This window comes from Notechis scutatus, chromosome Z (assembly GCF_049901735.1).
Source record: "Notechis scutatus isolate UNSWTSFEM ecotype Mainland chromosome Z, rNotScu1.2, whole genome shotgun sequence".
Lineage (NCBI taxonomy): Eukaryota > Metazoa > Chordata > Lepidosauria > Squamata > Elapidae > Notechis > Notechis scutatus.
Window position 1 is genome coordinate 79,751,700 of NC_142025.1, and position 17,071 is coordinate 79,768,770.

The 17,071-nt window shown below is 39.1% G+C and overlaps 1 protein-coding gene across 1 annotated transcript in view; it reads left to right on the top strand.

The window, feature by feature from the left end:
* FRRS1L (ferric chelate reductase 1 like) overlaps positions 1-17,071 on the top strand; it is a 69,414-nt gene that overhangs the window by 33,757 nt on the left and 18,586 nt on the right. The window contains exons 3-4 of the mRNA XM_026678308.2: positions 10,810-10,948; positions 15,214-15,460. Coding sequence (XP_026534093.1) covers positions 10,810-10,948; positions 15,214-15,460 — 386 coding nt within the window. The remainder of the gene's footprint in view (positions 1-10,809; positions 10,949-15,213; positions 15,461-17,071) is intronic.

Below are 17,071 nucleotides of genomic sequence, written 5' to 3' on the forward strand. Positions count from 1 at the left end.
TATCTAATTTAACAAAGAGAAGGATTAGGAGTGACATGATAGTAATCTTCCAATATTTGAGGGACTGTCACAGATAAGAGGGGGTTATTCTCCAAAGTACGTGAGGGCAAGACAATAACTAACTGATGGAAAATTATCAAAGACAGATCCAATCTAGAATTAAGGCAAAATTTCCTGACAGCAGGAACAATTAATCAGCTTGTCTCCAGAAACTGTGGATGCTCCCTCACTGGAGATTTTAAAGAAAAGACCAAACAGCCATTTACCCAGAATGGTATGTGGGGGGGGTGTGTCTTCCGCTTGGTCAGAGACTTGGAGTAGAACAGGGGTCACCAACCTTTTGGACCTCAGGGACCACCAAACGCATAATTTTAAATCCTGCGGACCACTAATAAAGCTGGCTGGGGAATTCTGGGAGTTGAAGTCCACCAGGCTTAAAGTTGCCAAGGTTGGAGACCCCTGGTCTGGATGATGGTTGATATAGTCAGACTTCTGAACTTCACTTAAACACCAATTTTACCAGCTTGGAACCCCTGCTTTTTCAGACTTAGAGAGGAGGAGGGCATGTTCTCAGGATACATACAGCTGCCAGGCTTGCCACCAAAGCCACGCCTGAGTTCCCAGAAAACTGGAAAGCAAACCCTAAAAAACATGCCCAGGTCATTGATCCACCCCCTTGGCCAATGGCTCCTCTGCTGAAGTTGCAATCCCATTGCAGAGGCCGCCGGTCCACTCCATGGCTGCGAGAGTCCTTCCATGGGGTGGGGCAAGGTGTGGAGAAAGAAAGAGGGAGGGAAAAGCCATGAATCATTCTCTTCAGCCAAACCAGCCATGCCTTCTTTGTCAATGCGGAGCTGGGCATTTGGAGAGGATCCCTAACTTGGGCCGAGAGGCAGAACGTGTGTGCATGTGTGTGTGACCAGATCAATCCAGGCACAGCAGAGAAGCAAGCACTGGGCTGCTCAACAGTGGTGGCGGCGGCACTCTCTGGAAGAGAGAGAGAAAAAGCAGCAGCAGCGGTAGTGGGTGGGACTTTGCCCGCCTATCCAGCAGCTGTGACACATTGCCCAGGTGCTTTACACTGTCATTTTTCCTTATTCCCTCACCTCACCCCTCGCAGACAGCTACTAGTAAGAGCTGGGCTTACCAGCTCTCTCTCTCTGCCACTCCAAGCTTGCTTTCTTCCTTGGGGAGTCATCCCCCCACTTGCTTTGGTGTCCTTTTTCCTCCCTTTTTTTAGGGCTGCATCCCTCTTTTCTTTTCTGCCATTTCCTTGCTGGTTTCTGGTCTGCAGGAAAATTCCCCACCCTGTTTTCCTACTGATTGATCATTATTTGGGATCACAGGATACCATCTCCAGCTCCGTTCTTAGGGGGGGGGGGGAGAGAGAGAGAGAGAGAGAGAGAGAGAGAGAGACTGACTGACTGACTGACTGACTGACTTTTGGCTTCATGCAAGGAAAGCAGCAGAAGCAGCAGAAGTCTTTCTTTCTCTTTCCCAAACTCTGCCAGAAATGAGTCTTTGCCGGCGCAGCCTCTTGAAGCAGGATGCCTTGCAGGGTCCCAAAGATTCGTTTCTGGTGGAGTTTGGGGGAGAAAAAAAAACTTTTGCTGCTTTCCTTGCATGTAGCCAAAAGCAGAAGTGGAAAGAAGCAGCACGATGGCCAGGCAAGGCGCATGGGGCACGTGGGGCAAGTTCCCCCCTTCCGCCCTTTTCCCCCTCCCCTTACTACCTCGTATTGTTCACAATGCAAGCGATGCAAGCCTTGTGTTCCCACAGGCCATGTGGGCGGCGCAGCCTTGTGTTCCTGCACAGCCTGAATTAATTGCTTTGGGGGGTGCTTTGGGGGTGACATTTCTCTGCGGACCACCAAAATTTTCTCACAGACCACCAGTGGTCCACAGCCCACCAGTTGGTGACCACTGGACTAGAATACCCTCAAGTTCTTTCCTTTCAATTCTGTTATTCTGTATTCATCTGAAGACATGGAGAATTCAAACAATGAATTTTAAAACAATGTCAGTGACCCTAGAGATGGAACTGTTTTAATGGATAAATGTATGGCTTAGAATTTAAAAAGGCACTTATGGAACACAGATAAAAGAACATGGAATAAAACTCCCGCTTTTGGCCTCATCTCGGAACAATGCTTCATTTGAATGTTTTGTCCTGAAATTGAAATATTGAAAATGGCCATGTTAAACTGAAAATATATTTTGTACATCTTTACTAAAATGGTCTAGAATCAATAATTACTTCTTCTCCCTTGAACTGACTTGAAAGCTTGTTCTGTAAATCTTATTGTTTTCTGTTATCTTATCGAAATGGCTTTTTCAATCACATCATTATAGAATTAAGTTCCATCGCAAACTATAGTTGTCCTGATCACTATTGTTCACTTTTAAGCCAATGGTCAACTATATTATTTTGGCATGTGTTTAAACTTAATTTTCTTTTCACTGTTTTCTCTTTATTCTTGTTTATTTATAGTCTGAATATTAAATGTTACCATCTTTTATCTTGAGTGGGTTATTCTCTGTCAAAAATCAGGCAATATCTAATGATTATTATAAAGAACACTATTAAGGATCTGCAAGATCAACAGTTAAGGTTGTTCTTTATAAGAATTTTCATAAGACATTAAATTTCATAGAATTTTTAAGTAAAAATTTGGGACATGGAGCAGCAGTGGCTAATCATAACTAGGGTTATCCCTGAGTTGCAAATTTCCCAAGAATTACAGGGTGACAATGGAGATGTTTATGTGTTTCTTTCTATCTAGTCATTATCTGTTTATTGCAACCCCAGAGGTGATACATTTTATTAAAGAAGATATTGCTTATGTAATTACTGATCTATGTATAGTATAATCAAACTAATTAATTAGGCATACTCTAATGAGGAAAAAAACTGCTTTAGATTTGTAACTTTAAAGTACATTTGTATGATATAGGTACACTGACAGTCTTTTTACACAAATATAATGATATACTGCCAGCATGGCAGCTATCATCCATCTTGTATGGATGGAATATACACTGAATCTCTTTTATTATTATCTCCTTTATTAAAACTATGATCCTAATATATGCAGGAACTTTAAATAGTCCTTGACCATTTAAGATATTACAGCGGGTAGTACATGAGGTCATATAAACATGAAATATGTATATTATAAATCACTTGGTATATCATATGTTATGCCAATTGGAGCTCACAAAAGGAAACTAATGGAGAAAAGTTTACATAAAACAGTTTACCCTATTGGTATGCTTCAATACATGAACACATAGCTAATATTTCTGCCTGGAACCCTAACAATTACTTCACCTTGGAACTTCAGGCACCAACATCTGCTAGACTCCAACAACTGAGGAACAGTGGGATATGCCTCATGCAGGTAAGAAAGGGAATGGGTAGCAATATGTGGTAATGTGTAAGTGCTATGTTTACATTTTTCTTTTACTTATTGTTGTGATCATTTTTGTCTAATACTCTTTTATTTCCTAATAATGTTCTCCACTTCTTGGGGAGGAACTCACTTCCACAAGCAGGAAAACCCTAGTTGGAAAAACAAGTGAGTCTACACAATCTACTGCAATCCAATGTTCCTGAACATATTTCTTGGATCACAGGCTGAATGCGCACAGTGGAATCTTGTTCAACGGTAAAATACTGTTGTGGCACACCACACTACACCACAGGAAGGAAGGAAGAGTATGTATATTCACAATTACTATACTATTCTAATTATATAAAATAACCCATTTGGCACTCAAAATCTTTCACTTTCCAACAAGCATTTGTGCAATTAAGTTACTGCTATTGCCTACAGCTTGCTACCTTATCGATATCTCCTTTGTTTTCCACAGGTGGACAAGATTAATTCCATATCACATTCCATCAAGAATAGAAAAATTACCAGAAACTGTGACCGGGATGCTTCCAGCTATTTTTTTTTTAAAAAATATTTTGTTAAACTATTTGCTCCAAGGAAAAATTGGGTACTTTGAAAACCTCATCACAGATATTTATCCTGTAGTTAAACTATTTATACCCTATAATTTGTGCTACAGAAGAAACATTGTGCTCTTTGTCAATCCAGTCATTCAGAAGATTTAGTGAAGTGACTGATTGATGATTCAATTTGTACCTTTCCCTTTCAGAATATTTGTCATTTTGGATGTTGATCCCCAGAGACTGACACTATTTTATTTATTGTGCTCATTAGTGATTTGAATACTTCCAAATGGGAGCTAGATTCAGCTGGCCATAGGAAGGGAGTTGTTTAGAAAGTAGGAATGTTTTGGGTTCAGGGGCCTTTTATGGGGGATCAACGTTGATTTCTGGAGATTGGTGGAAAGGTTCCTGAAGTTTTTTTGGCATGATTTCAGAAGTGGCTTTCCCTTATCTGCTTCTTAGGATTAGAGCAAGTCTGTCTCAAGATCACTCAGCTGGCTTCATGCCTAATGTGGATTAGAATTTGTCTCCTGGTTTCTAGCCTGATGTCTTAATTTACACACCAAGTTGGGTCTTTCAGAGGGTCATAGATTCACTCAAAATGTATAATTAATAGTGGCTCCTATTGATGTATATGGAATAGTTAGATGAGGATGAATAGAGCGATCCTTGCTAAGATACTGTAGATATAATGGATTAACCCTCCCAAAAATTGTGTTGTTTTGTCATCTTTTCTAGGTGAAAAGACTAGAATAAATGGATGGGTGTTCCTTCTGATAGTCTCAAATATGAATAAATTTGTATTATTCCTATTTTACATAAAATAATCTTGTTGGGTTAGGCTAAATCCCATGGCCAGGTCTCAGGGTTAAAACACCAGGCTAGGAAATAGGAGAGTATGAGTTCTGGTTTTGCCTTAGGCATGAAAGCCAGCTGGGTGACCTTGGGCCAGTCATTCTTTCTCAGTCCGGTTACCTCACAGCTTTGTTGTGGTGAGGAAAATAGGAGTAAGAAGATATGTTGGATATGTTTGCCACATTATTTGTGAGGTAGAATACAAACATATAAATAAATGAAAAATTTAGTTTAGCATTTTATTTCCTTAATGACCAACTAGATACATCTACAATGCTTTCAAACAGGAGATAGAGACACCACTTGACACTACTGTTCCTCTTCAGTTTTGGGGGCCAATGTCATCAACATATATTTCTTAAATGTATTGGCCATCCATTTTACCACAGAGTAACTCTGGGTGGCTTACAATATTAAAAGAATAAAAGTATACAAAACCTATACACAATATAAACAAAGTACAATAAATATAAAACTCAACCTTATCTAAAAAATGGGGAGGAAGGGAGTAGGATGAGCAGGAGGGTTGTGGTCTGCCAGGGAGGTGGGATCTGTTATTAATCTGCCAACCATCTCCAATCACCTCACCTCCCCCACATTGGAACTTCAAGTCAACTTGGCAGAGCCAGGTCTTAAACTCTTGTGAAAGGTCAGGAAGGTTAGAGCCAACCTCACTCTGGGGATGGGGGGAAATGTTCCAAGGGAAGGAGAAATGGCAGAGAAGACTCTTCTCCTGGACCCCACCTACTGGAATACCCTAGCTAATAGGGCCCGCAGTATGCCTCCTCTGCCAGCATGGGTGGAGTGGCCAATCCCATTGGGATAAAACTGTCCCTCAAATAATTTGGACCCATGTCATGAAGAGCTTTAAAGAAGATTACCAATATTTTTAATAGCACCCAGAAGCAAACTGGCAGCCAGTGCAGTTTGTGGAGCAGTGATATTACATCATTCCTGGCACCCCAAAAACTGTCCACGACACTACACTCTGCATTAGCTGTAGCTCTTCAAGAGTAGCCCCATGTAGAGCATATTTCAATAATCCAAATGCAAAATGAAAATGCCAGGTTTACAATGTACAGAACTTAGAATAGGCACACTTGTATGAAACTTAAAGTGCTTTATTACAACTGACAAATTATAGACTGCACAATTTTTGTACAGATTACATCCTGATACCAGTACAGTGAATGACTCTTTATTATGGATGAAAAAATAAGTACAAATACAAACACATGTCAAAAGTAGAGAACCAAATAACACACATGTTCATTACATATATAACAGTATATCTCATAATGGAAGATAGCAACAGAAGTGAGAGACATGGATATCTAAAATGCTATCTGGTTGCTATTTCAAATGTCACATTTATTTAACATTAACATTGGTCAAACCTATGAGTCAATATTTGTATAACAGATATTGCCATGCCAAAATGTTGCCATGCTGAGAATAATAGCTTGATATCTGCCAAAAATAAGGCAGTGTGTGCTATTGATTAAAAAGAAGACAATAAAGACACAGTGGATGTCACAACAGAATGTCACATGAGACACCACATACTTTTCTGACTCCTCTTACCCACTTCTTCCAGGTGGACAAAATGTTCCACATACATGTAGTCCTCACCTATCATTCAACATTGCAAAAATGTTAACCAGTACTTATGACTGGTCCTCAAAGTTCCAGCCATTGCAGTGCTCCCATGGTCACATGATCATGATTCAGATGTTTGGCAACTGGCTTGCACTTGCTACAGTTGTAGCATTCGATGGTCACATAATTGTAATTTGCAACCTTCCCTTGGCCTCTACACTTGCACAGACCCATCCTCACTTTCTCTCAGCTTAGTCTTCTTATACTGACCTGCAACTTCCTTCCCTCACCCTTCCTGTGCTTGCATTAACCCACATCCTCCTCTTGATATCCCTGTGTTTGCATAGCACTGCAGAACCCATCCCACCAACTCATATACTGTCTGCGCCAGGCATCCAAGGGCCTTCCCTAGCATCCTTTCCTGGAACTCCCACTGCTTCCCATTGAAAAATATCTCTTGAAGTTACACCAGCAACTGGATCTGCCTGGAGTGTTGTTGCTAAGCAATGCAATGATATGACCGCATCATTTAGCAATTGCAATCCCAGTCCCAATTGCTGTCATTAAATCTAAGGAGAACACGGTAAGAAATGTGAATGCTCTACATTATTTTATAGTTTCTCAGGTAATTGATGGGCTTGAAAAGATTGTGAAACCTTTCCAAACAGTTCATGTTCAGAATGAGCTCAAACACAATTGTTATTCATTCATATTACTCGATTTTAAAAAAATTGGGGAAAGCCATAATACTTAATTTTCTCTTTTAAAAGCTTGTGAACAATGAATGTTAATTATTAACTTTTCTGTTAAAGCAAAAATATAGGTGGTCAATCCTGTTGCAGAAGCCCCCAGCCACAAATCTAACAAACAAACAAAACAAAAAAAACAAAGGCTAGCTCTGACCTCAGTCTTAATTATATCTCTGGTCGTGTATTGTGCTGTATTAGGCTTACATTACATTACACACTAGGGGAATGTTCAAAATAGAAAATGTATTTTGAAGCTGAAACAAACCATTGATTCCACAAAGTTCTCCTGAAACATTTTAGATGTAGATCAGTAAAAATTTCAGATAAGACAACATTTGAAGATGCTTTAGGGCAGTGATAGGAAACATATGTATGGATATCAAAGGTGACATGCTATGACATTCTGTGTGACATGCTAGCATTTATGCCAGCATTCATCAACAGCCAATTCTTGAAAACACATCCCATTCTTGTGTGATTTTTGAAGACTGCAGAGGTCATATGAGAATAGGGTGTGCAGCCTCCAGACCCTCTGAAGCTTTCCATGAGATCATGTTCTTGCATATCTTTCAGAATCTTTCATAAAATTTTTGGAGGCTCCAGAAGCTTCATGAGAATGGGGTACACTCTTGTGTGACTTCTGGAGCCTCTAAAAATTGCACAACAACAGGGAGGTTGCAGAGGCTGGAAAAGAGCATTCCTCAAAACCACTTCAAGAACAAAGGTCTTGTACAATTTGCAGCTGTATATAAAGACCTGTTAATAGAAAAAGAATACAACATGAAGGTAAGTGGTGCTTATGTTTGGATACATAAAAATCTTTGAAACTAAAATTAAAATTTACAAACAAGATATGGAGACAAAAACGTACAAGTATTTTCCTTGATTAAAAAAGTATTTTGAGGTCAGATTGAATGTGCAAAGTGAAATGGAAACCTTGCATATAAACTACCAGCACATTTTTAACTCAATAACTGATCAATTTGGTAGAAGATTTGATCAATTCAGACATTTACAACAGTCTATTAAAATAATCCAAGAATCCAGATGTAGTCATATAGAACTCTCTGACAAACTGAGGAACAAAAAGGACAAGTGTAAACAATGGAAAGCACATAACTAAAGCAGAATGCCAGCAAATAATCCAAAATCTACAAAGATGAAGTCAAAGGAAAGCTAAGGTTCAGAATGAGCTAAGACTTACAACACATGCCAGAAATAAAGAAAGGTTTTTTTTTAACCATGTAACGAATAAGAAGAAAGTCAAAGAAATGATTAATCAACTAATGGGAGAAGATAGTAAGGAGATGACAGGCAGCAGGAAGAAAATGAACTGCTTAGTTCCTTTTTTTGTACCTATCTTCATGCAAAAGGAAAAAAATAATAGTCCAATCCATCAAAAGCAATTTTGTGGGGAACAGAACAGGAATGCAGGTCAAAATAGGCAAGAAATTGGTAAGAGAACACCTATCTACTCTAGACCAGGTCCAGACGGTTCCTGAATCTGATTCCATGATTCAGAAAGACCAGCGAGATGTGATCTCAGAACCACTTAACCAAATCTTTCAGGCTCCTGGAGCACAGGGGAACTACCAGAGGATTGGAAAAGATCTGACATTGTTTCAGTCTTCAAAAAGGTGGATCCAGGAAACTACATTCCAAACAACCTGACATCAATACCTGGGAAAATCCTGGAAGCAATAATCAACCAGCAGATTCATGAGCACCTAAAAATGAATCAGGCAATTACTAGAAGACAGCATGGGTATGCTAAAAACCAACCTTACTGCATTCTTTGACAAAGTGTCTAAGTTAATGAATCAGGGAAATGCAATGGATATAATATACCTGGATTTTAGTAAGACATTTGACAAAATAGATCACAGGCTACTTCTTTGTAAGGTGGAATAATGTGGGATAGACATCAATTGGATTTACAGTTGCCTAACCAAGTGCACCCAGCATGTAATCCTCAATGGAGATGCATCTACATGGAGAAAAGCACATATTGGGGTACTTCAGGGCTCTGTCTTGGGCCCTGTGCTCTTAAACTTCTTTATAAATAACCCAGATGAGGTGATAAAAGAGGGGCTCATCAAATTTACACATAACATAAAGTTTGGATGGAATTGCAAACACTTTGGAAGATAGATTCAAGATTCAGAAGGATCTTGACAAACTTGACCCTGTCCAGTAAGATGCAGTTCAGTGATAAGAAAAAAAAATTATACATCGTGTAAGGTCCTACCACTTAGGTGGGAAAAAAACAAATGCATATGTATAGCATAGGCAGTACCTGGCTTAACTATAGTAATTGAGTGGAATCTCGGTGTCATACATTTAAGTATGAGCCAGTAGTATGCTGCATTTGCCTCCCCGCCACTCCTAATGCTGCGTCAAGAGAAGGTCATGAATTAAGATCACAAGAAATGATAGTACCACTTTATATTTGAGCATTGGGTCCTATCCAACAAAATGCAGTTCAGTGGTGAGAAAAGGTTGTACTGTTGGACTAGAAGACTTCCAAGGTCTCTTCCAGCCCAATGATTCTGCGATTGTTCAATTGTCAAATATGTATACAAAGTACTGACAAATGCCGAGTTCAATCAGCTCAGCTCATAGTCTAGTAGAAAGAAAAAACGGAAGGCTGCCTGTAACAATACCATTCTTGACAATGGGAGACATTTTCAAAACATTCAAAGCTAAGAAATATACTCTGATACCTATTGTTGCCCAAATTTCCAGAAATAAAAGAATATGAAACTGAAATATATTCCAACTTGCAGTGTTCCATGGAAGTATTTGGTACAATGCTTTGAGTTGCCTATTGTAACGTCAAACTGAGGGATCAAAAACTAATGTTCCTCTAGTGAAACAACAAAGTTATTTCAAACAAATTAACACATGTGTAAAAGCCCAAAATCAGGGCGGGTCATTATAATTAAGTAATTTCCTTATTGTTATTTGGTGTGCAACCCTTAAAGATTGCAAATCAATAACAATAAGGATTCCGCCTTCTGAATATTTTTGTGCAACAACTTCAAAATGATATTTTAGCAAGTCAATATTTTACTGCTGCAAATTAAAAAGGCACTGTTTCTGTTCATAATATAAAGGAAGTGAGCTTTTGGGGTCTTCCAAATAATATTTGTGAAGTAATTACTACCTATACTGGAACAACTGACAAGAATGCAGAAATAGAAGACAATTCATTGTATCTATTGTTCCAACAGAGTACTATATGATTTTACTTTTCTAGATTTTCTAGTTGCAGCACAAATTGGGGTTCCAAGACCTCATTGTTTTTCAGTATTCAGATAGAATTTAATATGCCCAGTATGCTTTATGTTTTCTTATCTGAGTTTGTAGAAATCATATTGACAGAGCACATTTTGTTTTAATTTTTAATTTCTTCCTATCCTCAGGGATGGGGATAAGCTAATGAATCAAAAACTGATATGCAAAGTAGAAAAAAAATACTATAACAGATAATTCAATAAAACTTAAATAAATAGGGAGAGAGCAGTACACTAGGTCCAATATATCCTTTAAATAACTGCTAATTTAATGTTGTTCAGTTGCAAATACAGATATATTTCAAGAGGAAAGTTCTTTGAATGGTTTCCATTTCCTTTATCACATGTAGGTATGGTAAACCTGGATGCACTGCAGATTCATGCGACTATTTTCTCAGTTACCGCAGAATAGGAGCTGACATAGAGTTTGAATTGAGTGCTGAAGCTGATGGCTGGGTAGCTGTAGGATTTTCCTCCGATAAGAAAATGGTAAGAATGTGTTCTTTGCTCATATAATTACTGCTTTTTCTTGGAGAAAAGGTATTAAAATTATTATTTGAATAAAAATAATGACAAAATGTAACAATACATTTAGCATTATGCACAATTCTAATGATGGGACAGAATGACCAAAATGTGATTACCAATTAAGGGTGATAAACGATTTTAAGTAAATCTTTTTCCTTCTATCTCTATTAATCAATAAACTTGTTCTTTATTATTTTTGGCCATGGCAAATTTGGTTCTAAACCTAAGTTTGAATTTTTATGTTTGATATTCTATATTTGAATTTTTTAATGAAAAACATATCTGATCAGAGGGATTTTACTGTTTTTCTTTCAATTCCTTGTTATTTTAACAATCACACATGAAAAACTTACACTATACTTCCTTTCTAGGTATCTGAATATTCCTAGGTCTTCCTCCTTCCCTCCCTCCCTCCCCCTCCTTCCTTCCTTCCTTCCTTCCTTCCTTCCTTCCTTCCTTCCTTCCTTCCTTCCTTCCTTCCTCCTCCCATTTCTATAGCTGCCAATCTCAGTAAATGACTCTGGTTAGCTTACAATTCAGAACATATATTACAATATTTTTTTAAAAGTTAAACAGTAAGAAAAACATTAAAACCAGTAACAACACTTAAAACATTCTATTCAAGATGCATAAGAACAAAATATTTGGTTTGCTATCAATATAGTCAGGAAACTGGGCCCTTGGCACATTCAGCACTCCAGGTTCAGGAAGATACCCAGGTTTTTAAGGCCTTACGAAAGGCTAACAGGGTTGATGCTATTCTAATGTCTGAAAGGAGGATATTCCATAGAGCAGTGGTTGCCAATCGGTGGTCCACAGCCCACGGCCCACTGGTGGTCCACGAGAAAATTTTGGTGGTCCGCAGAGAAATGTCACCCCCAGAGTACCCCCAAAGCAATTAATCCAGGCTGCGCAGAAACACAAGGCTGTGCCACCCACATGGCCCACAGGAATCCACCCCGCCCATCCACTCCTTACCCGGCAAACTTGCCTGCTAAGTTGCTATTTTTCCTTCCCCCCGACCATCAGCTGTTCTGCTGTGCCAGGAGATTTAGATTAGCTAGGAAGCAGGAAATGATTGGATTTCTTGCTTTCTAGCTAGTCTTTAAATCTTCAGCTCTGCTTTTAAGCACAGCCAAACCTCCCTTAGGACTGAAGGTTCTATTATTCAGTGCAGACTCAGGTAGCCGATGGCAGAATCATTGATCTCTAAGTGAATCTGTGATTCTGTGAGCAACTTAATCTGCCTGCCTGCCTTGCCTGATTTTGGGAAAAAGTTGCTCTTTTTTAATGAAAAATTCAATGTTTACATACATGGTGTGTTGTGAGTTAACTTTGTGAGTTTGCTTGCAAGCAAATTTTATGTGACACGCACAGATAGTCAATGGCAGAAAGATAGAACTCTGAATCTGTGATTCTGTGAGCAACTCTATCTGCCTGCCTGCTTTGCCTGATTTTGGGTAAAAGTGGCTTTTTTTAATAAAAAAAATTCAATATTTACCTAAATATTTATAATACAAGCCATGCCCACCCAGTCACATGACCACCAAGCCACAGCCACAAATTAGGCCATGCCCAAGAACCGGTTGTTAAGAAATTTGAATCCCACCCCTGCCTCTGTGTGTCTGTGTGTGAGGGGGGGAGAGGGAGAGGGAGAGAGAGAGGTTACATCAGATCTCTCTCTCTCTCTCCCTCCCTCCCTCCCTCCCTCTCTCTCTCTCTCTCTCTCTCTCTCCCACCAACCTCAGCAAGCCACCCTAAGTCAAAATTCATATTAGTGGTCCGCAGGATTTAAAATTATGAGTTTGGTGGTCCCTGAGGTCCAAAAGGTTGGTGACCCCTGCCATAGAGCAGGAGCCCCTGCAGAAAAAGCCTGCCTTCTTCTGCAGTGGCTTGTGCCTGCTTACTGACATTCTTTGGTTGCTAGGATCTGCAGCATGCCCATTCTGTTTGACCTAGTAGGGCGGGTAGACACTGTTAAAAAAAGGCAATCCCTCAAGTACCCTGGTCCCAAGCCATGTAGGGCTTTATAGGTAATCTTGAATTGCACCCAGAAACATACTGGTAGCCAGTGCTGCTCAGGCAGGAGTGGTGTTACATGTGCTGTATATTTATTATCCATGCAGCTGCATTCTGTACCACTTGAAGTTTTGGTCTTCAAGGGCAACCCCATGTAGAATGCGTTAGAGTAGTTTAACCTAGAGATTATAATATGTGAGTTACTGTGAGCAGGGTCTCTCGGTCGAGGTATAGAAGCAACTATGCTCCACCTGAAGGTGTGCAAAGGCCCTCCAAACTACATCTGCCACTTTTCGAGCAGGAGCAGCAGGACCCCTGCAAGACTGTGCACTGGGTCTGTTTGGGGCAGTGCAACCCCATCCAGAACAGAGATGGAAGAACCTTGTCTCCAAGAGTCCAAATACTACAACCACTCTGTCTTGCTAGAAACAGAAATGTTTCACTCCATCTATTTCCCAACAGCCCTCAGATACTGAGGTAGATATCTATGGCATCACTCAAGGGTATGGAGTAGAGATAAAAAGCTGGGTGTCATCTACATACTGCATAGTGGTGATAACTTACCCCAAACAATGAAACCACCTCCTCACCCAACAGCCTCATGTAAACATGAAATAGAAGAGGAGAGAGAACGGAGTACTGAGTCATCCCAAAAAGTAGGGACTTCAAGCTAGATCTCTCTCCCTCTATTAACACTAACTAGAATTGGCCATGGAGGAAGGAGGAGAACCAGCAGAATACAGTGCCATTCATCCCTAATTCCTGGAGCTGGCTCAGAAGGATATCATATTCGATAGCATTGAATGCCTCTGAGAGGTCAAGGAGAACTAGGGTGGATACTTTACCTCCCTTCTGCTTCCACTAGAGCTCATTCATGAGTGCTGTCTAAGTCCCAAACCCTGGACTAAGCTTGACTGAAAGCGTTCTAAATAATCTACTTCATCCAGAGTTCTCTAAAGCTGCCATGTAACCACTATCTTCACCATCTTCCCTAGAAAGGAGAGGTTGGAAACTGGACAAATCTGTACTGGCTAGCTGGGTCATGCAATGATCCTTTTAAGCAGATTCTCTAAGAGTTTTCCCAGACCCATTCAAGCGTCCCCTCCCATGATGCCTTAATTGGCCAGGAGGGATAAGAATCTAACACACAAATTTTGTGGCCTCTATCCCACTAATTGAGAAAATAAGTTGTGCAATTTCTATCAGTAGCAATTTGATTTGATCCTATTTTGGTTACTGTATACATTGTTAGATATATGAAAGCCATAAAGAACAGGGCTTGACATTCTAGGAAAAAAAGAAGAAACGAGTGGGTTTAATATTGTAAGATGGAATTTTAACCCAGGTTTATCTGTCAGTTCTTAGAAGTAGTTCAGACAAGAAGCACCAGTCATGGGTACTGGCATTATCTTGATTTGTAAGGTTACAAATAGGTAATCCTCATTCAGTGATCATTCAGCAACCATTCAGTTATTATGACATCAGAAAAATGGCAATTATGATTGGTTCTCAAAATTACAGTACCCTACTTTATATTATCAAAATTCAGGCAGCTTATCCCTATTTTCAACCACAACATGCACTTTAATTTCTCCCATCTGCCTATCTCCTCCCATCTCTGCCCTTCTGGCTGCCCTGCATCCTGCTACCATCTATCCCTGCAGTCTATCCTTTTCTGTCTTCTTGCTCCCACTGGTGACAAGGCATGTCCAGCTGAGGCAGCTGTTGACCCTTTGTCAAGCCTTTGCAAGGCCTTCACGATGCCCATCCTCATGCCTTTTGGCTGTCCTGCACTCCACTGCCAACATCATCAACAGCTACCTCTGTTTCCCCCATTGCTCTCAACTGAACTTTGCCATCTTCTTCCTCCTTGAAAGGACCAACAGCTGCTTTGCCTGGATGCATCCCTGCAGCAGCACGAGGAGCAAGACAGTCAGGATCAGCTGAGGGCAGCAGAGGGAGGCAATTCCATAGTCAGGGCAGTCAAAAGACAGAGATTGCAGAGAAAGTAGGTTGCTGGGAGGACTTGAATGAAGGTGAGTGCAGCAGGCCAAAAGAAGCATGATATTCTCTCAGAGCATCATAATATCTCAGCAATTTGACCCTTATCTCATTCCCCAACACTGAGATCACTTATGCCAAGATTACCTAACTTCATACTTCAGTAGAAATCTTCAAGTGAAATTCTGAGTTCATTTTTCAATTAGGGTGGAGATGATGTTATGGCCTGTGTTCATGATGATAATGGAAGAGTCAGAATACATCACTTCTACAATGTTGGTCAGTGGGCAAAAGAGATTCAAAGAAACCCTGCCAGAGATGAAGAAGGTATTTTTGAAAATAACCGTGTCACATGTCGATTTAAGCGCCCAGTGAAGGTTCCCAGGGATGAAACTATCGTAGATCTCCACCTAAGTTGGTACTATTTATTTGCTTGGGGACCAGCAATTCAGGGTAAGTTCATTTTTTGTTTGGTTGGTTATCCTCCTCCTAGAGAAAATCTCTGTGTTTTCTTTAAATGTCAACAATAATTGATAGCAATAGCAATAGCACTTAGACTTATATACCATTTCACAGTGCTTTCTAGCCTTCTCTCAGAGTCAGCCTATTGCCTCCAACAATCTGGGTCCTTGTTTTACCAACCTCAGAAGGATGGAAGGCTGAATCAACCTTGAATCGCTCAGATTCAAACTCCTGAAGTGACCATTGAGTTAGCCTGCAGTATTAAATTCTAACCACTGTGCCACTATGGCTCTTAACTGATGGCATTTAATCAATCAATCAAATCAATTGAATTATTCTTAATTTATTGTATTATTACAAAACACACGGTAGAGACTAAATTAAAACTACATGATGGGTTTGCATGGTTAAAGTTTGGCATGATTATATATTTGTATGAGAGGGAAATGCCTGCATAAGGTTGCTAATATATAGTCATAGTAAAATAACCCAAAAAAATTGATCTAAGGCTGGATATACAAGTTATACCAAGCTAAAGTGTAACTTTCTTGGTTTTGATATACAATTATCTTATCATCTTATCTTATCGTACTATACTACAAACTAAAATATAATGTAATATAACATAATATAATATTACAATACAGCACAATAAAATATTATATGAATAATCAAATCAATAACTCATAGTTGGATAGAGGCTAATTTAGCATTGATTCCAAAAGACAACCATAATAAAACCCACATTAATTTTCATGAATAAAGTCTTCTAAAATTGCTTTCATCCTATCAGAAAAATAATTGGAAATATCCTATAGTTATTAATGGTACTGAATAATAATTTTTAGTGAAGTCATGCCTTGGTCATCTTTTGGAATCAATGCTATATTAGGCTCTATCCAATTCTCTGGTATTGTTTCATTCATTCACCTTCAAATATTTAAAATATTTCCATCTGATTGGAATCAGTCTATATATATATGCATAATTATACAAAAGTAAACTAAATATTCTCAACCCTATAAATTAAAGGCCTATTAATTCATTAACCATAGTAAATAAACTTTATGACAGACATTTATATTTAAAATTAATAGATTAGGTAAAAATGCAAATATTATTGCTGAAGAACAGGCTGGATTTAGAGGGAAACAATCAGTGGTGGGCCATTGTTTAGTTTTCTATCATTTGACAGGAAAATATTGTGTCCCCTTTTTACAACTTTTGTTTATTCTAAGTCACATTTTACCTAATACCAAGGAAGACACTGTGAGACCATCTGAACCTTTCCATTATTGGTAAAAAAACCTGCTCCTAATTATTCAGTCACTTTATTCAAATAACTCCCTGAGAATTAAATGTAACCCTTGTGAAAATTTATCTAAAACAGTTCCAAACTATAAAGGTGTAAGAAAAGATTTCATGTTATCTTCATTGCTTTCTAATCTCTATTTAAATCCAAGTGCTTGCTGTTTCAATCCTTCACCCATCTATTTTAGCTGATTGTGCAATTCCAACATTACTCTATATCAACAATGTAATTAGGTTCACAGGGGAACATGAGAAAAGCATTTATTCTGTGCAGAACAAAAGCTATCAATA